The following is a 21,284-nucleotide window of genomic DNA, read 5'->3' on the forward strand; positions in this document are numbered from 1 at the left end:
CATAGACAGGTGGAGGTAGTACCTGTATTTCATGTACATAGATTCTATAAATCACTTGTTTTTGCAAACCAATAATTAAGACAGAGGTGAACGAGGAAGTTAGCCTTTTCCTTCTAGTAGTGACGAAACTGACTCCTTGATTATTTCCCTTCAGAGAATTGGTAATTGAAACAAACTTGTTCTGTCACTGATGGGGGGGAAAAAAAAAGATCTGAATTTTTTTGTAGCACTGCAGTACAAAACACTTCAGGACATGTTTTGTTACAGTTTGTGAACCCTTTGGAATCATCTGTATTCCTGCATTATTGCTCCTAAAGTGTGATCCGATCTTCATTTAAGTCATAATAATTGATCAACAAAATCTGATTAAACAAGTAGCATACAAACAATTGTACTTTTTCATGTCTATATTGAATACATTGTTTAAACATTCACTATCTGTGCTGGAAAAAATGTGTGAAGGAGTACAGATAATTACTGGAGCAATACTGTACATGTAATTCCAAAGGGTTCAAAAACTTTTTTTTTCACCACTGTAAATTGAGTATAGAGCAAAAAGCCCTTGCTTCACAAATGAACAGTCCTACCACTTAAAGTTCATTTGCAGTATTATGTTAAAGATAAAATGATAGATTTGACATCACGTCACTAGATTTCAAAGCAGATGTACTAAAACATACCTTGTTTCCAGACACAGAGTCACAATATTTATGTGTATTAATCTCATTAGGCCTTGGCAGGACCTCTGGGATTTGATTCAGGATAAATTAGATATCACTCATTTTCAGCATAATGCAGGGAACACTCAGTTTGTAATGTGTGCAAAGTTAATCTCTCTAGTGCAAAAGTAAGATTGTCGATGCTTAATTTTCTTTTAAATTATTTTCCTATACTATTTACAGTAAATTGTGATTCACAAGGCACGACACTGTGTTCTGTATTTTACAATACCTTTTCATTTCACCACTTTCCTAATGAAGAATCTTTACATACAGTATATAAAAATTTGCAAAATATAAAAGTACAAAATGCAACATAAAGTTCAAATAAAAGCTGTAGTTTTGCAGTCAATGGTCCCAAAAGCCAAGGAATTAGGTTAGATTACTAAATCTCCATAAGCGTTTTAATTTCTTCAATCCTTGCTTGCTTTCTCTCGTTCAAATTCTTGAGTCCAAAGGCTTTTGCTACCAGGTCTCGCTTCTTCTTTTGTATTTTTATCATGTTTTCTTCAACAGAGTTTTTCACAATGAACTGGAAAGACAGAATTCAAGTAAAACATCTTAATTCATGTCAGCTGGTACATGTTGTTCTTGACGTAAGTAGCAACACATTTATAAAAAAAATCATAGATCAGAGCACACAGTTCTAACAATATTAAAGTAATATAAATCCATCGCCAAGCTCCTGTCTGCTAAAGGATCAATAACCTTTTACTTTACTTTTACTTTATTACCTGAGAACAAGTTTTCATCTACTGTACATGAAATTGAACTACTGTACATGAAACCTATTGTTCATTGTAAAATTGTGCTTGGCTTCAACAAAGGCATTTAATACTAAAATACAGATCCAAAACATGTAAGCTTATTAGTCATTTGCTATATAATGATGAAAATGGAGGATCCAGTTTATGACTATTTTGTTTTTCCTAAATTCTACCTGTATACAATCAAATGCAGAAAAAATGTTCACCTTGGTGATGACTACATCTCTTTTCTGACCAATCCTGTGGCACCTATCAAAGCACTGGTCTTCAGCTGCAGGATTCCAGGCCTGTAAACAGAGATTCACACCTATCTCACACAACTCCTTTTCCATTCATCCAAATGTACCCCTGATGAAACAGGAACCACTAACATTAAATAAAAAGAGTTACAGATTGGATGATGTTTCTTGGTTAATAAGACCTAAAGTGACAAAGAGCAATCTTCTCACTGTTGCACAGAACAAAGCCATGCGTCATAAATCACTTGAAGCTCACAAAATTATTCTAACAACTATAGCTAGTATTTTGTAAATCCTCCTCTGGCAGGGATTACGCAGACTTCTGCCATCTGTGCACAACCCCCTATACCGGGGGCCGTGACTGTTCCCTTCTGCCTGGAGAAGGGCCCTACCTTCACAGTGCAACTTGGAACACTTACCGGGTCCATGAGGAAAATCCTGGAGGCTGCGGTTAGGTTCAAGCCCACTCCTCCGGCCTTAAGGGACAGCAGCAATATGGTCGGCGTTCCTGGGTTCGTGTTCTGAAAGGCCTGGAGAGCTGCCACTCTCCTCTTCTGGTTCATGGAGCCATCCAGACGTGTAAACGAGAAACCACGTAATCTAATCCCCAAGGAGAGAATTGAATGGCCGTTATCTTTTTTTGCCCAGCACAGGGATACACACCATGGTGTAATTTGTTTTCTTGAATGATATGTCATCACATTTCCCGAAGGCACTCTCAGCTAACAGTGGGAGTCTCCACTCCAAAAGCAATGACATGCCAACACTTGATCTAACTGTCTGCCTCAGTTATCAATCTTCTAATCAAAGGGAAACGCCTTTCTGTGACAAGGTAATGCCAGTTACTGAATGTTTTCGCTTTGCTGGAGCAAGGTACTTAAAGCACGAAGGAATTCACCAATTTCTCTAAAGACAAAGACACTAGTTAAATTACACATCAATATGATACAAAAAAGGAATTACTTTTATGAAATTAGAAAATAAAATATAAAAATTAAAAATAAAGATTGGAAATAAAATGACTGATCATGTTAATTAAGCTACAATTACTTTCATTGAGTTAACATTTCCATTATATCCGCTCTATTAGTTTCTCCCTTAGGCAGTTCCAGTAGGTTTCCATACCTATCAACATGGACCCATTCCATTTTTTAGTCTCTTGATATAAAGTGCTTAATGTTCCATCCTTGAATTTTACTTGAACAAGAATTACATTACAAAACATTCAATAATATTCAGGTCGCAAACGAAGCAGATTGTGAAAGACTTACCTCAGAGGGATTTCAATCAGAGACAGAAACTTTGTGAATTGAGAAACCACTAAACTTTTTATGCTGGGATCTTTGTCACGGATTTTTTGCAACTGAATCATCAGGGCGTCTACCTATACAGCCACAGATTGTCAAAGAAAACCCAATAAAAAATGAAGTTAAGAAGAGAAAATGCATATACTGTATCTTATTTAAAACAATAAAGCTTAGTTTTGTCCTCCAAATCTGTCCCTTTATTTAGTCACACAATGCTGACTGATTTAACTTCAAACTTTGAGGAGATCGAAATGAACAGGACAAAATGTATTCTAGGATTATGGACAGCCCAGTTGCAATAAACAATAAATTATAAAAACATGAAAAATTACAATATATATATCAAATCAAAGTGTTGTAGCCACACTTAGTCTTTAACCAAAACACTGAAAGTGAATAATCTCTGCTTTACTTGAACACAATGGCTATTTAATTTACTACGACAAAGTTAATTTAGATATGACACTTAAAAACTTGAATGTCCTATCCATAAACATGGAGTTTTGTTCACCTCTGTATACCCATTCCCCTGTCAATTCACTACTGATGTACACTCCTCCTTGTCAAATTGAGGATGTAGGTCATGTGTTTTCAGGCTGGACTAGCAAATAGCAGAGTGCAAAGTGAGGCAACTACAGTGGCCAGCAGTGGAAATACAGATTTTTTTAATTTGACCTGGCAGTGAAAACTCGTAAAAGTGACTTGCCTTTGAACTTGACAAAAACCCGTCTCCAGCTTCTTCAGATTCCAGTTCGGCTTTCTCGCCAGGATATTCAACCAGCTCCTCAACTTTGATTTCTCCCCTACAAAGGGGGCATTTGGCGTTCTGATGGAAGGTACATGCAGAGGAAAATTGAGAATTGGCAGGTTATTGGAAACCGTGACTCTGATTTCCAGTGGTGCCTGAATTTACATTTCACAACATTTCACCGTTCACGATAAAAATAAAGATTCTTCGATTTCAGCGTTTTCATCCAAAATGTTGCAGATTTCAAGATAGCTACATATTTATATACCTAATTTTACATCTTAGTTTAGGAGCTATAAACAAGGATTGCAACTTCAAAAAAATAAGAATGACTTAATTAGAATAAAAAACAACAAAGAGTGGGTCCACACTGAGGGGAAATGAGAATCCCTGCTGTAGAAGGAAGGAAAGGGAAAGCCGATGAGCATTTAACTCTCAAAAACCTAGAACTATCACAACCTCAGCCAGTTAAATGTTTTGTTTTCTTTTGTTCTAACAAAGTAGAATATTAAGTAAAACTGAAGTATCTATTTTATTAACTAATAGCGATATACTGACCGTATATAATGATGAAAAGGAAGTAACTGTTTCTAGTCTGTCATAAACAGGCAGTTTGTAACACTTCTCAAACAAATTGAAACTGTTTTTATTCAATTTGAGTCCTGAAATGACTTACTTCTTTAAATCAATTTTCCTCTAATTTGTCATCTCCAGCGCGACACAATAGGTGTACACTGTCAGTGACTTGTGCACAACGTGCACTGAATGTGAAAACCATTTTTTTCAGTTGCTGCCGTACGAACCTGTTCTGCGCGGATGACTTCGCAAATGCAAGGCTTGCAATACACATGCGCACACTGTGTTATCACAGGCAACCTGAGGGACTCCAAGCATATGGCACATTCTTCATCCGAACCAGAGTTCAGAACCATGTTTATTTTGTTTATTAGCTTCTCTCTTAATTCACTTGGCGTTGCATCTTCTGTTTTTTGCCAAAAAGAAAAGGATTTATTATAAGCTCATGCTTCCAATGCAAGGCTAAAAGGACTCATTGAAATCAGTAAAAATAACATACATCACATTCTCACTGTAAAACATTTCCGGACAAGCAAATTACTTTTGCTTTTAAAAAATTAACACTTGGACTTCAGCTCTGAACTGGAGCTCAGCCATAGGGAAAGCTGCTTGAAAATAAGAAGACCCACTTGCCTCCAGGCCACACAAAACAAGCACTCAAGTGCGAACATGGAAAATAAGACATGCTGGTTATTTCATCATATTTGTCAATTTTCATTTTTTTCAGGTATCCAAATGCCGCATTGCAAATCGTTCACGAGCCACTTGTTTTAATTTGGAAAGACAGCCGTGCTGTTCTCACACTAACCTGTTGGTCCTGCTGCTCCAGGGGAGTTCCTCAGCAACCCTGGATGGCAGCACACCTGCCGAAGCCTGACCAAGATGGCTAAAACGTCGGCATAGTTTGTCAAGACAGTCCCTTCCCTGAAGTACCTGGAATTGGATTCCGGTGAGACAGAGAGAATGAATACTGATGAAGGTGGCTGGGGAGGGCTCCAGTTGGCTAGGATATCCTCATCGTGCTTTATCAACAGATAAAGGTTGACTTTTAAAACTTGGATGTTTCTACAACTATTCTATATATATATACACATTAATAAGAAAATTGGGAAAATTTTAAGTGGCAATGTATTGCTTTAGAAATCAACTATCCCCACACCACATAGATCAGTGTTACGGATGACGGTTTAAAATTTCCTCCAGCTTTTAAAAGTAAACCCTCAAACCCACACTTTACACTTTGAAGGTAAAACAGCTCCCACCCACAGTACAAGGGGACACTTAGTTTTTTCTGCACTGAATCTGAAACGCATCGCCTTCTGAGAGACGTTGTTCGGAATCGGATGACCGCCGGGGCGTCCTTACCGTCTGATGATGGACCTGCCTTCCTTCTGGGCTGCCTCGTACACCCGTCTCTCGTCCTCGGTCAGCGTCACATGCTGAACGTGCACATTCCGCTGGGGCAGCTCCACCACGGGCTTGCCTTTTATTGTACTCGCTTTTGTCCTCCTCAGAGTGATACCCTTAATCAATGCCTGCAGGTGCCTGAAAGAGGAAAACAAACCCGTTCAGGTGAGATTGTTTGCTGAAGAGCTGACCCATGCCACATAATAAGATGGGCACCTCAAAACCTCTCGTTGAGGACTTGCCTTCGGCATAAAAGGCTTTGTATCAGGACCTTTATATAGCACAGTAGCGTACTACCGGATCCAAAAATACTTTTACCTGCCCCATTCTGTTCATGATGTTATCATTATCTACATGGCAAAGCATCATTGGACAGTTAAACCTCAGCAAGAGAACACAATGCAATGGAGAAGACTCATAATCCAATGCTGTCAGTACAAATACAAAGTGCAAATATGTCTATACATTCACACACACCCCATATTACATACTGTAATGCTATGCATATTTCAAGTTCATTGATTGCTTATGAATGCAATGTCATGCTTTTAATAATGGTAAATCAGAAAAGATACTCTTCCCACAGTCAATCCTACTCGTCAGTCAACCGCCCTTGTCCCTCAATACATACTGGAGTCCATCTTTATCACCCATAGTCACAGGTCGCTGAATGATTCTGTTCCACCACTCCTTCACATCGAAGGGTTTCAGCTTTAAGAAGGCGATCAATGTCCACACATCCTTCAGGGAGTTTTGGATTGGGGTACCTGAAGCCATAAAACAGATTTAAATTTAATGGCTTGTATGGTTAACAGGTTGAACCACGCTAAAGAGCTGACGAAACCATTTAAATACAATTCATACAGATATGAGAGGTAGGAAGTACAATGAATTAATTAATATCATACCCCAGGAAATGCCAATACTTAGATCACATCCCAAGACACGCACTAACACACTAATATGAATATAACAGCAAACAGCAAAAAGCCTAATGCATCTCTGTTTTTTTTAAGTGATGTTTTTTTGCCTAACATTCCTTTGCACTGAAAGGCACCACCTGGTGGACAGACAAGCACAGAGTTTTTTATTTAAACCTTTATTTACACAGATAATTTTCTTCTAAAACAAAGTGCAATATCCCAGAAGAGGCCCAGTACTAAAACGGGCATACAATGCAGAGATCTGCTTGCTTGGTGATGTTTCAAAACAACACTGCTTGCTCCTTAACCTCAACGTGTAAAAGGTCAAATAATGTTGGGGCAACGGTTTTTTACAGACCGACCTGTTAAAATCCATCTTCTCTGGGCCGTCAGATCCAGCACAGCCCTGCTCTGCAGTGCATTGGGGTTCCTGATCGTATGTCCCTCGTCCAGCACCACCCGCAGCCACTCCATCCTGTGCAACGGGCTGCTGTTCTTATTCTGTCAGCAATGGAAGAGGGGCACCACATAACTAATAATAGTCAACGTTATGTGACATAGCGCCTTTAAAGTTAGCTTCTCAAAGCACTTTACAGAACGACGGCAACAATAAAAAAAATTACACAATTATGCACAATACACAATAAGTGGAGACAGTAGAAGGAGGTACTGAATACAGTAAGAGTAGAGGGGTAAAGAACAGAACCAGTTATGTGAAAGCCCTTCTAAATAAGGTTTTCAGTCTGGATTTGAAGGAGTTTAGATAAGGTGACTCTCTGATACCCTTAGGAAGAGAGTTCCAGTGCTCTGGGGCATAAATGGAAAAGGTCCTGTCACCCATAGAGTGTAGACAGGCTTGGGGGACAGACAGGAGACCAGAATTAGAAGAGCGAAGGTTGCGAGGTGGGGAGTAGGACAATAGTAGCTCAGACACGTACTGAGGTGCCAAGCCACGCAGAGCCTGATAGGCGAGCATGAGGATTTTGAAGTCGACACGAAACCAACGCATTTTCTAACCGATTTATCCACTACGGGGGCCGTGGGGGAGCTGGAGCCTACCCTGGAAAGCAGGATAGGACGCAAGGCAGGACACACCCTGACACACGCATGCACTCACACCAGGACCAGTTTTCACAGAAGTCAATTAACCTACAGTACCAGCATGTCTATGGACTGTGGGAGGCAAGTAAACCACCTGGAGGAAACCCATGCTAACACAGGGAGAATATAGCACATCCACGCAGAAACTGAAGTTCCGGAATCGAACCCAGGGCCCCAGTGCTGTGAGGCGGCAATGATAACCACTACGCCACCGTGCCACCCTCACATTTAAATCCTAATGACAAAATCACTCAAATACAGGGCAAGAATGTTTCTGTAAACAAAATCTTTGTGTGTGTGCAGTTGTCCTGGGGAGTAGCCTATCACATGAGGAAACAGAATTCAGAGCTTCTTCACTCACCCCGTAGTCTACAGCCAACACGTTGTAGGTTGTTAACACCACATCCTGCTTCGCCAAGAAGGAGGCATCTCTGCTGCGATCCGAGCCATAATACAGATACACATTCAGACTGACGTCAGCGCGAACATGCTGCTCAAACTGGTCCTGAAATATTTCCATATGTATACGTGAATTACACAGGTCCGAGGATATAAAATCACTTTGGTGGGAATGTTTTGGAAATGTAATACTTGTTAAATGGTTGTCATGCTTACAAAAACTGAAGATGGAAACATAGCCTAACAAAGGCAACTATAAATTGTAGTTAAAATTGTTTTTCCTTACAATTAGGCTCTCCACATACTAAAAAATAAAAAACAGTAATAAAACTACTGTATATAGTTTTTCATTTCTGCCAACTTATTTTGCAAGGCATTTTTATAAATAGCACATTGTACACAAAACAACAAAACAAAACAAAAATAAGACTGTCCTAATGTGGACAGAAACAGCACTGGTTATCTACAGCAGGGTGTTAGAAACTACCTCTGCTGGCGGATACAAAGCCTGCACTTACCATCCAGTTACTGAGCACCGACAGAGGACAGATGATCAATGTCGCTCTGGCTATTTTAGTTTCAGTCCTAGAACCTTTAAAAGATGTTTTGGGAACACCTAACAAAAGAAAAGTACAAAATGGCTGACAAAACACCAAATCAGCATATACTGTATTCAACTTCTATTACTTGCACAATATAATGCAAATGTATTCAATGTATAATATAAATAAAGCTGGCTATGTTTAAGTAATAGAACTCTACCCACATGTACACGAAATAGGATTTTCCCTTCAAAATACACTGAAAACAGGCCTGACCTTTTTTGGGGGCTTTTTTTTGTAAAGGACGTTCAGCTATGAAACCCTCAAGGGCAGCAGCAAAATCTGCATCGTCCTTCAAGGCTGAAAATCCACCTATGAAAGCAAAGAACCCATTCAATGTACACAAAATTTAAGAATATCAATATTATACGCACCTACAAATACAGCCCCACATCAGCAGAGCCATTTACTCTCATATATCGAGATGAGGATTACTGTTCAATAAATGACTTGCTTTACCTGTACAATTTTCATGGCATTTGGCCAACAGAACCCAGCTTGATGTATCAACTGATTTTCCCCTAATGCTGTCAAAAAAGATCCTAAAAGGATACCAGTGAATGATGCTCAGACACAGGGTGAGGGTCAGTGTCAGAGAAATGAATTTTTCATTAACTGAAACACCAAAATAATACACCACAATGAAGGGAATTCTAAAACACAGCCCCTGGCACAGGGTTAATTCTTATTTCTAATCTCATTCTATTTTTAATCAACTGAAACAATTGTTAAACAATTAAGCAAACAAATAGTTTAATTAAAGGTTTGCGAACAAGAGATAGGTGCTCCAGAAACATGACTGGATAAAATCATATTAACTTGCTTTTCTTTAAACAAGCAATTTAGACGCTCACACTGAACACTGCTCTGTGTGACTAAAATTCTTAAATAGCTTAAAAGTGGATGAAATATGTAATTCCTACCACGCATGTACTTAACATTGATTATTTTGACCTATTCCTTAATAGTTAATTCCTTAACAGTTAATGCATGGACATATGATCTTGCACTCTTTTTGCTTCTCCCTGGTCTGATTTGTCTTCAAATCAACAGACACAAACAAGCACACAAGTGAATTAAGGTGCACAGAGTGCTGGTAAAAATAAAACAATGGCAGCCACTTACTTTTCTTCTTGGGGGATACCCCACTGTCAGACCCTTCAGAATCACTGCTGTAGGTGTACTTAACCTTAACTTTAGATCTTTTTAAAAAAGACAAAGAAAACAGATTTACTCTTTCCTGTTACATGATGATATTCTGCATGGCACAACTACAGTATATCCAAAAAATATTTATTATGTGCAACTAGAAAAGCCATCTTAATAGCAGTAAATGTCAATATCACACCTCACACTCATTTTTTTATTTTCCTTGCAAAATAATTTGTGAAAACAAGTAATTCATACTTTGCCCAAATTGGTGCATTATACATAATTACACGTTATTGTTCTTGGTCTCTTATGCATCCAGCTATTCATGACATCCACATCAGGAGAAAGATCAGTCAAATAAAGATACAGTATCAGTCAAAAGAGTTAAACTGATAAAAACTTCCATAGTAATAAGCATTGTTCCATAGTGATATGCAAGTAGGGGAGGGTCAGTGGCTCTGTGGCTAAGGATCTGCGCCTGTGGCTGGAAGGTTGCTGGTTCAATTTATCCAGAGGAATCCTACTCCGTTGGGCCCCTGAGCAAGGCCCTTCACCCCAACTGCTCCAGGGGTGCTGTGTAAATGGCTGACCCTGCGCTCAGCCCAAGCTTCTCTCCCTGTCTGTGTGACTCATGGAAAGCAAGCTGGGGTATGCAAAAAGACCAATTCCTAATTCAAGAAACTGTATATGGCCAATAAAGTGATCTTAAATGTTAAATGATAACTTGGTCAAAGCTGTGCCACTCCAATTTTCCTCTATTTGCACATCAGTTTTAATCCACAATAACCCCCGAGTACAGAAAGAGAGTATAAAAAATAAAAGCATTGTGCCAGTTTAATGTTGTCCTTTATGCAAGGCCTGCAGAATAGTGTGCAGAACTCCACGTTTTTTACTTGTACATTTTAAAAATAGACAATAGTAGCAATAAAATAAACACACTTACAAATTGTGAAGTTTGTTCCTCCAGGGCTTTAGACTGTTCTGAAGTTCTGTATTTCATCATTTTAGGTGTATTTACCTTTTCGCACGTGAGCTGCTCACAGAGGCTTCTGCTGGAACTGGGTCCTTTGCACTTTTCACAGACCTGTCTTCCACTGTACTTTTCTCTAACTCCTCTGGAAATGTCCACACAGATCCTTATTAGTTTGAGACCACTGAAAGTTCATGACTGACATTCTGAGATCTCCGTCTTTGTTGACGTTCTCAAAGGTGTGATGTAGTACCTCAAATAATGTTTGAACCCCCATGTTAGGTTCACAAGCGATGAGTTTGTTTGGCTGTTTTAATCTCTCTGCCACTGCTCAAGTGAAACTCCGCTCAGGGGCAGGGAATAAACACAAACCTAAGTGTTTCTAATAGCAAGTTTATAACACTGTCAGACGTAATGGAAAAGTCATCTCCATACAAATTTGGAGAACTGGTCTGCATGTATACCTAAGTCTGCTACAATTCAACTTCTGAAAGTAGTTGTAATGATTTTCTTCAAGCTGATATTCAAATAAGAGAGCATGAAAAATTGTCTTCACAAGCTAAGGATTTCCAAATATACTGTAGTTTCCCGTCTTGGCAAGTCAAAACTAAAATAGTCATTTAGTATACTTGGTTTGAATTTTTAAGTCATGTGGTTCTTTTAAAATGAGGAGGCTGGTAAAACTGAAAATAAGGTGTAACAGTTTACCTTTTCTAGTTCGCTTCCTTTCTTTTCGTTCTTTGGATGCCGAAGATCCAGGAGCAAGAGCATTTTCCTGAAATAAATGAAAATATATATATATATGATACATTTCTTTGTATTCTAGAAAAAAGGACCAACCATTAATGATGCATTATTCTAAAAAATGATGCTGCATTAGTAGTAATGGCAAAAATGTAATTATTATCATATGTTTTCTTACCGTTGACAATGTCTCTGTAGGAAGAGGTCTCCCATTGTGAAAGTTGGAAAGAATCAGTGCAATGGTGGTAAGTGTTTTACCCTGTATTGGAAACAAAATATTGGAAGCAAACCTTACTGCATTTAGAGAAAATAAACATATCACACTTGAAAAAGATTAAGGAAATTGAAGACATCTTTAAGGCTAGTAACATTTTTTGAAAATGTACAGATTTACCGAAAGGTAAAACGTACTGTTTTGACCAAGTATTTTTTACAAGTGTACAAATGTAGTCTATTGTTTTCAGAAATATGAAAAAATAGTACATTCCTTTGGTTATTGTTAGAGTTATTGTTCTTACAGTCATTTTCCATTTTCTTACCAGCCCCATATCGTCAGCCAAGATCCCCCCATGAACCTTCTCTGGTTTTTCTTTAACAGCAAAGTTAGTGAGGACATTAAAATACAGATTATTCTTCTGCTCCCAAAAAGGTGGTAAATCATTGTTATTTTCTCTCAGTACCATCCAAGCCAGTGCCTGCTTCTGATGTGGCAGAAGGGGTGTGCCAACAGCCTGAAATATATAAAATAACTTGATTTCTCAGTCAATTGTTAAAAAAAAGGTCAGAATTGTAGTAGAACAACAGCTGCAGCTAGCCCCATCAATACAATAACAGTTACTAGCCTGGGCTAGAAACTTGACCTAGTACCTCCCAAAGAGCCCAGATAAGTATATATGGGATTTTATCAACTGATACCTACTGTACAGTTAGCCCACTACCCAGGACAACCTACATTCACATTCTGTGTGGCTAACGATCCAAGACTGTTGATCTCATCCCCACTCTGCTTTGCACATAGCAAAGACTAGAACATATTAACCAAATTTTACAAAAGATATGTAAAACTGCACAATGCTCCAAATAAAACACTTTACTCAAGGAGCAGTGGCATTCCTGAACAGAACTTATGGAAGCCAAATCCAGTTGTTGGGCACCCAAAACGTTCCTTTGGAGGCCAAGGACAACTACTTGCTTTTCTCGGTCCCGTTCAAGCTAACGAAACCATAACAAGCGATGGACGAGAGATGGCTAGATGGACAGACGCATAGACACAGAAAGACAGTCTAGATAAACAAAGATCTACTTTAAGATAAAAACTTCGTCATATCGCTTGTTCACAGCCTGAATGCCAGTTTCAAAAAATTGAGTTATACATAACCCTCAATAAGAAATAATAACAAGAAGAAAGACAGCAAAACGATGACAGGTACATTTAACGAGCAAGAAACACTAAGAAAGAATCATTACTTCAGCTGGTTCCATCTCCTGAATTTTCTCTTCCATCAGGTTATCAAACAATTTGTCAAACACGTTCTGAAGCTGTAAAGGAGAAAAAACAGAGGTGACTATTACATCACTGAAAAAGCTTTTGAAAAGCTACAGGTTTTTTAAAGATAATATTATCCATTCTGAAAATAAAATACAACAGAAAAGAGAAATAGAAATTTAACATACATTTTTGTTTAAAAAAAAAAACAGAAATATTTTAAAACCAAGTAAAATGTTCTTCATGATCTTAAGATGATCTGGGATGTTTACTTTTCCACTAGGATAAAAAAACTCAGTACATGTACATTCGTCACTTGAAAGCCATAAGCTTCCACACTTTAAAAAGGCATTTGTCTGAAATGTGGAGCTGTGATTGGTTATACTTCTGTGGTTTTAAGAAAACACCCCAAGGCTCTGAGGAGTCTCCAGGAAAAATGTATTTTAAACAAAAAAAAAGAACAACATGGGGAAATGAACAGATTTGCTTGAAATACAAAAAGAATGATGCTCACTACACTACCAATAATTTAATGGAACTTTTACAAGACAGCAGCAGTTAGATATCATGCCACATCAGAAAGTGCTTTGAAGTGTGTTCCTAACATCACTGATGCTACCAACATGAAAAGCACCTCCAAGCCCATTTTTGCTGCTTTAAGGCCGAAGATACAGACCTGTTCCCGTGTCAGTGGAATGGCAGCTGGCCTTCCACGTAGTGGTGGAAAGAACTTATCAATCGTTGGCCCAGAAGCCTTTGCACTTTTTCCTCCAAATCCTAAAAATCACAACATTCATTAAAATACATTAATTGCAAATACATTGTCTTTTTTATTTATGTGCTCTAGATTTGAGAATTAAAACAAGAATCTTAATTACCCTAACTGTTTTACACTACTTTATAGTTATAGAACTACACACATTTCTTGGCCTTCCATGACTTGTAATGTGACGCTACATTTCAATTCTAGTCACTACCGTTTAATTTGAACAAATTTAACAGTTTAATAAGAAACAAATCCATATTGCCTATAAACTAAAACCAGTCAATAACATCTGTCCTTTCTTAATATTTCATGCTTTTCTTTGAAACTCTGAACAACCATTTCCTATATTTTCATCAAGAAGTGGAAAGTATGGGATGCAATGACTGTTAGCACTTAAACGCACACCTTTTCCTGATCTGTGATGCATGCAGAATATGCTTAAACATGTATTTTTATCTTATGTTGGGTAACTAATGCAAGCGTTTGTCATGCTGGGGAACAACGGCTGTACCTTCTGAAGTGGGGCCAAGTCGAAACCCATGCTGTCCAAGCTTATTCATTACTGCGGCCTTATTTTCCTTCTGGCCCCAGAAAAAGAGCTGTACTGGCATGGAAAACGTATTCGTGGCACCAAACGGTACAATCCTGAATCAAAATAAAAAAAACATGTAATGCAGCATGACATTTCATCGGAGTCCAGCAGTCCTAAGACCAATCACACAAACATCACTTTTCTCATTGACTGGAGTAAAATTCAATGTATTAATCCATATTCCGTTACACAATATGGATTCCCGTTTTTTCAGCTCCAGTACACGGGTTAAAGTTCCAAACACACAGCTGGGACACATGAACCCGTTACGTCATGTGGCTGTGCATGTGGGACAGTACGAGCCCCACAGCTCCTTACTGGAGTCAGCACTGAGCGCAAGAGCTGACAGGTCCTTCACTGACGTCTCTAGGATCACAATGGCTCCTGGCAAGTCCCAGGAGTCAATACTACTACAGTAATAATAATAATAATACTACCTTACACTTATATAGTACTTTTTCAAAGCACTTCACAGGTAATGGGAACTCACCTCCACCACAACCATTGTGCAGCCACCACCAGGATGAAGTAGGGTGGTGAAGCCAATTCATAGATGGGGATTAGGAGGCCATGATTGGTGAAGGCCAGGGTAAGACCCTCTACACTTTTCGAGAAATGCCAGGGGATTTTTAATGATCGCAGTATATGGTCCTTGTCACTATATTGGGGCATCAGGACCCACACAGACCACAGGGTGAGCTCCCTCTACTGGCCCCACTAACACCACTTCCAGCAGCAACCTCAGCTTTCTCAGGAGGTCTCCCACCCAGGTACTGACCAGGCTCACGCCTGCTGAGCTTCGGTAGGTTGCCAGCTGTGAGTTGTAGGGTGATATGGCTGCTGGCGAATCAACTACAAGGCAGATCCAGGATCTACAATTCCAGCTAACTGACCTCAGGCTGTGATGGTCCCTGGGGAAATACTGGCCATAGCCAGCTAATAAACCTCCAACACCTGAGCTACAGGGCCCAGTCTGGGACCTTCACTGGCAGCACTATTCAGGAGCTCCAGAGGACCTTTTAATGGCAACTGCAGAGCTTCAGTACATGGATTACTCAGACTTTTCCTGTTCTGGCTGCAGCCATGTGGTCTTTCCTGATTTGAGGTGTATTTACCTTTTCGCACCTAGGTGGGAACACGTTTTCAAAACAAACACCAGTCTTCCGTTGCACAGACGTTTTCGTGGTCCACTGCTGCATTCCACCACATGTGAAACGGAATACAAATAAGCGTCCAAGATTGCATTTAAGAAACTCACCCTTCCACCTTTGCCAGCTTGTTGTCCATGATGTAGGCCATCGGCGCTGCCAGCTCTCGCTTGATGTGCCCTACCTGGTGGCCGTACACGTTGGCCACCTGAACCGCATTTTTGTCATAAGGATTTTGAGGTTCCCGCACCAGGGAGACCATTTCTCGCTTGTTGACCTGAAAATGATATTCGTTACATTGCGTCATTCTACCTGCAGGTCTCTCTTGCTACAGTAGGTTTAGTGTTTTAAAAAACCTATGAAGAAAAACATATACAGTATACTGTATGTATTTAAAGCTTCACTATCCAAGACATCCTATACACCTCTACCCATACATACCTATACTGCACTAAAAAAGGTAATAGAAACACCCATATATTTACACAATATCACGCTTACCACTCCAGTATAGTAACGGAGCCCTACAACATTCCCTCGCAGGCTTCCAAACAGCACCAGTGCCTCTTGATCATCCTCGCCAGGTACAGTGGAAGATTCTGCATATGTGCGGCTTATTGCCTGGGACAGCGTCTCTGATCTGTCCGCACCAGTAAAGAAATCAATGGAAAACAGGGAAGATCTTGCAAATCGCCTGTGCTGTGAAAACTGCATGGTCTTGTACCTGCAATTAGAGAGCAACAGAATGGAATTCAGAAAAAAAAATGTTTTTCACAAATTGCACTATTGCAACCTCAGCACAAATGCAAGATTTCCTTACGCCTGGCTGACATAAGAACTATGAGTCCACCAAACAACAGGCAAATGAGAAACTTCAACTTCTGTTTATCTGAGAGTCATAACGTTTCAAAATAAAAGCTCATTTTCATTTTAACCTTGTCAACACTGGGCTTGAAATCTTTCAAATACCGAACACAACTGCAAGTATATCTGGTAACAAATACAATTGAGAGAATATTTCTTATTGCAACATTTCAAATAGTTTGCACGAGTCCTATTGCACTAGAAAGACTTTAAACCTTTTACTATTTGATATTGTCAATAACCTCTCTGGAGCAAACCTAGTTCTTGGCCATCTGAAAAAATTATTAATATTTGCTCAGCAAAGGTAATTGTGGCACAAATAAAACTGACCTGAAAACTAAAATAATACCTATTCTCAAAACATTATACTCACAAAACCAAATACAGTTATTTATATTTATTTTGGTAACTTAATGCTTGATTCGTCATTAATACTCCAACACTAATTTCCTTTTGATTACTGTCTATTGTATACAGGAGTTATATACTGTAGTCTTGATCTAAAAAAACGCCACATAGACACGTTCTATGAATAGAACGTGGTCTGTGACATCACACATATTTGTCCTATAAATGTTTCTAGAACAGAATAAAAGTGCCTAAAAGTGCCACTTCCTGTGATCCCAAGTGGCACAACCAGTGAAGGTGTGTGCACTGAGTGCACGTTCCCTGTGATCCAGCTGTCCCAGGTTGAAGCCTGGGTTAGGCCACTACTCACTGGTGACTGGCCTTTCTAAGGCAGCAGAATGCTTTCAGGGGCGGCCTGGGAATGGTCAGTCAATCCAACTTCCAGCAAAACAGTGACTCGTGCGACGTCCTGGATGTGGACGTCTGCAGTGATGTCATTGAGTGAATTGCCTCTCCTTCTTCTTGTCACACACCTACAGGGTACTTGACATCATGCTCAAGGATCTGTAAGAGTTCCATTATGTTGACACATTTTAACAAGTAGCATGGTGGCACAGTGATCAGTGTTGCTGCCTTGCAGTGCTGGGATCCTAGATTTAATTCCTAGCCTAGTGTGCTATATGTGAGGAGTTTGTGTAGGTTTCCTCCCAAGGTACAAATACATACTGGTAGGTTAATTAGTGTCTGGGAAAACTTGCCCTGCTGTGAGTGTGTATCTGTGTGTGCCCTGTGATGGACTGGTGTCTAATCCTGGGTGTACCCTGCCTCACACCCTTTCCTTGCCAGGATAAGCTCCAGTCCCCCTCTGACCCTCAAATGGAAGAAGCAGACAAAAAATGGATGGATACTTAGTTTCATATTGGCCTTGCCAATAACAGTACTGTACATGTGAAGATTTCCAATTCACTGGAAGAGACACTATTTGAAAGCTCCACCAATTTGTAACTTTTTGGAAACTTGGGGAAAACCTCTCTGTCTTCACAGATAGATAGATAAGACTTTATTGATCCCAAAGGGAAACTGAGGTGTTACAGCAGCCCAGCCCAAGACAAGCGAAAACAGACATCAGAATAGACGTAAAATTAAAATACGTACAGTAAAAATAAATAAATACATAGTTAAGTGTGTGCAAAATATGCTCATAGTCACTGTAAAACAATAAAATATGTGCAAAACGTGCATAGGTATATACAGATTGAGTGCCCAAAAAGTACAATAGTGCAACATGCTGTCCATAGACGAGCAGATGAAGGGCTAACAGTCGTAGCCTAGGGCAGCGTTATACACCCTGACAGCCGCCGGGAGGAAAGACCTGCGGAAACGTTCCCTTGAACACCGTAGCTGGAGCAGTCTGTTGCTAAAAGTGCTCAGCTGCCTAATAACAGTCCCATGTAGCGGCTGAGAGGCGTTGTTCATGATGGTTGTGAGCTTGGTCAGCATTCTCCTCTCAGCCACCACCTCCAGGGGGTCAAGGCTCAGCACCAACACAGATCCACTTGATGAGTTTGTTGAGCCTATTTACATCTCTTGTCGTGATGCTGCTGCCCCAGCACACAACATCGTAGAAGATGGCCGCTGCCACCACTGATTCAAATAAAATGCGTAACAGTGTTCCACATACACCAAAGGACCTGAGCCTCCTAAGAAAATAGTTGGCTCTGACCTTTCTTGGACAGGGTGTCAGTGTTAACAGACCACTCCAGCTTATTGCTTGTAGGACTGCACCACCTCTATGTCCTCGCCCTGGATGGAAAAAGGGTTCAGCAGAGACTTATTCCTTCGAAAGTCCATGACCATTTCTTTAGTCTTGCTGGTGTTTAGCTGGAGATGGTTAAGATGACACCACTCCACAAAGTTGGTAACCAAGCTCACATATTCCTCCTCCCTCCCCTAATACACCCCACAATTGCAGAGTCATCCAAAAACGTCTGCAGATGACACGCCTCAGAGTTGTACCTGAAGTCAGAGGTGTAAAAGGTAAACAGGAATGGAGCAAGGACAGTCCCCTGTGGAGCCCCAGTACTGCTAACAATCTGTTCGGACACACAGCTCTGCAGCCGTACATACTGTGGCCTGCAGGTCAGATAGTCTATAATCCAGGACACCAGGGGAGTGTCCACCTGCGCAGCTCTTAGCTTCTCTCTCAGTAATGGGGGATGGATGGTGTTAAAGGCACTGGAGAAATAAAAGAACATAACTCTCACAATGCTCCCCGTCTTCTCCAGGTGAGAGTTAGCTCTGTGTAGCAGATAGATGACTGCATCCTCCACTCCCATGTGTGACCGGTAGGCGAACTGCAGGGGGTCAAGTGCTGTACTCACCAGGGTTCTGAGTTGGTCTAGTACAAGCCTTTCCAGAGTTTTCATCAGGTGTGATGTCAGTGCCACTGGTCTGTAGTCATTTAAGACTTTAGGGTGCCCCTTTTGGGGTACTGGCACCAGGCAAGATGTCTTCCAGAGCCCTGGAACCCTTTCTAGTCTCAGGCTCAGGTTGAAGATGTACTGCAGCACTTCAACCATTCAATACCTACTTTTTAACCACTGGATCTCAAGAGTGCAGGGGATCATTAAAGCAGATCTGTGAGATACCATCCACAGATACCATAACAGAGTACGATATGTTTCAATGATGTTGTATGACGATGAGAAATAAGGCTTTACAAATTAATTTCTAAATAACTTCACAGGAACATAAAAGAGCAGTAATGCTGTCAAATGTTCATTTAAATAGTAATTAATCTATATTTGGACATAGGTGTTGTAACAATATTTCCACTCTGCTCTCCTCCCCACTGATAGCTGATGTGTGGCGAGTATACTGGCACACTATGGCTGCCGTTGCATCATCCAGGTGGGGCTGCACATTGGTGGTGCTGGAGGGGAGTCCCCATTGCCTGTAAAGCACTTTGAGTGGAGTGTCCAGAAGTGTAAGCAATTATTAATTATAATATTTTAAGAACACATTATCAGTATTGTGAGCTACAGCACTAAAAAATTGATAAATGCAAATAATATTACAGAAAATTACTCCATTTCCCTAATGCACAATGTTTAGTACTTGTTAAATCGCTTAGACACATTCCTTACAGAGGAGCTTGTAAAAGCTGCTCTGTGTACCCTCCAATAATCTTGTTAGCTATACACAGCTCTTAAATTCAGAAACTATTTTAATCCCTTTCCCTGCTCCAAGCAGAATATGAATCTTTTTAGAAATCGTGACACTCCTGAATTACCAATTATTTTTAGAACCAACATTTTTTTTTAACACTGATCGCTATTCAAAATAACGACACACCTCAAAAACACCACGCCTTGCAGAGAACAAGCTTGCAGTGCAACACTAGTCCCAGAAAGAAATGCAAAACACCAGTTCCAAAACCGATACAGGTTTCTTACTGAACAGGGAAAATATTATTCAGTTGTCCATCACCATTGCAAACATTACACGGAAATACTATTTACAATAGCTTTTCAGACATCCCAACTTTGAAAAATGTATTTCAGCGAGGGGGGTCGTCCCTCCCGCGAAAACTTTCGGACCAGAGGGGGCGGGTCCCCCTCCGAAAACAAAATCACAGCTATATAATTAAATAAATCGCTGATAGATACTATAATATGTTTGCATTATACTATAAATGCTACAGTATAACTCACCGGTCCCGTTGAATAATCTCGCTTTCTTTGCAAACTTTCGTTGTACAGAGATGCCACTTGTTTAGCAGATTTAAGCAGATTCTCAGATGACTCAGGGTCATATTATATAATTAAATAATTCGCTGATGATTTCTTTCGGACCGGGGGTGTCGCCAACAGACAAATGTGGGAGCGGGGGGCGATTTCCGGCAGATTATAGATCACTTGAGGGGAGGCATGGAGGAGACGCTGACTTCCGGGAGACTTGAGATGTCAATACCGCATAATGCGCCACACGAGTTTTACGCTCAAAACCTATACACATACCCAAAACCCGGAAACAGAAACAAGATTTAGGATAGCTCAACAAATAAGAATTTGTCTGCCTTAGCTAAGCAGCGTATGAAAAAAATTGCAGATATTTACTTCCCTTCTCCAATTAAACATCAGAAGGCGGGATCAAGCAAGTAAAAAAAAACCTGGGCGGAGTAAATAATATATGAAACCAGGGTGAGTGGGTTTAATTACCTGTGAAATAGGCGGTACAAGAATTGAAGTTGTACACAGATTTATCAGCAATACTGTTTTTTCCACCTTGATTATGAACCTTTGTTTTGCAGAACTCTGCCATTGAATTCTAACAGCTGCCTACAGTAATAGCAGAACTAAAAGGGGGTTTTCATCCAAAATAATGTTATCAGAGGTACGGGATGTGGCAGTGTGGGTTTTTCGTA

General features: G+C 39.9%; 1 protein-coding gene across 5 annotated transcripts; it reads right to left on the reverse strand.

Annotated features, from left to right (window-relative positions):
- Window positions 1–933: 933 nt before the first annotated feature.
- Window positions 934–20,991, reverse strand: hltf (helicase-like transcription factor). Of its 5 annotated transcripts, XM_088613769.1 has the most exons (25): window positions 20,572–20,988; window positions 17,298–17,422; window positions 16,148–16,370; window positions 15,757–15,923; window positions 14,418–14,551; window positions 13,817–13,917; window positions 13,122–13,193; window positions 12,194–12,385; window positions 11,833–11,913; window positions 11,619–11,685; window positions 10,959–11,055; window positions 9,914–9,990; window positions 9,005–9,100; window positions 8,705–8,802; window positions 8,149–8,292; window positions 7,049–7,187; window positions 6,395–6,530; window positions 5,722–5,901; window positions 5,165–5,289; window positions 4,584–4,762; window positions 3,739–3,858; window positions 2,997–3,109; window positions 2,145–2,325; window positions 1,693–1,773; window positions 934–1,251 (listed from the first exon to the last, which is right to left on the reverse strand). In XM_088613769.1, the coding sequence occupies exons 2-25, from the start codon at window positions 17,354–17,356 to the stop codon at window positions 1,105–1,107; spliced, it is 3,009 nt and encodes a 1,002-aa protein (XP_088469895.1). In that variant the 5' UTR covers window positions 17,357–17,422; window positions 20,572–20,988; the 3' UTR covers window positions 934–1,104. The 5 variants fall into 5 exon arrangements, with proteins under 5 accessions (XP_088469895.1, XP_088469877.1, XP_088469885.1 ...); XM_088613751.1 differs by lacking the exon at window positions 17,298–17,422; XM_088613759.1 differs by lacking the exon at window positions 17,298–17,422 and having other exon boundaries at window positions 2,997–3,105; window positions 3,735–3,858.
- Between the last annotated feature and the right edge of the window lie 293 nt (window positions 20,992–21,284).

The sequence above is a fragment of the Lepisosteus platostomus genome, chromosome 2 (assembly GCF_059453375.1).
Source record: "Lepisosteus platostomus isolate fLepPlt1 chromosome 2, fLepPlt1.hap1, whole genome shotgun sequence".
NCBI classification, from domain to species: Eukaryota; Metazoa; Chordata; class Actinopteri; order Semionotiformes; family Lepisosteidae; genus Lepisosteus; species Lepisosteus platostomus.

Coding starts and splice junctions, on each gene's coding strand:
- hltf (XM_088613751.1), bottom strand. CDS start 20,672: ATGACCCTGAGTCATCTGAGAATCTGCTTAAATCTGCTAAACAAGTGG. Junction 13,918..14,417: donor ACTTGGCCCCACTTCAGAAG/GTACAGCCGTTG, acceptor TGTGATTTTTAG/GATTTGGAGGAAAAAGTGCA. Junction 8,293..8,704: donor CGGTGCTCAGTAACTGGATG/GTAAGTGCAGGC, acceptor GAAATATTTCAG/GACCAGTTTGAGCAGCATGT.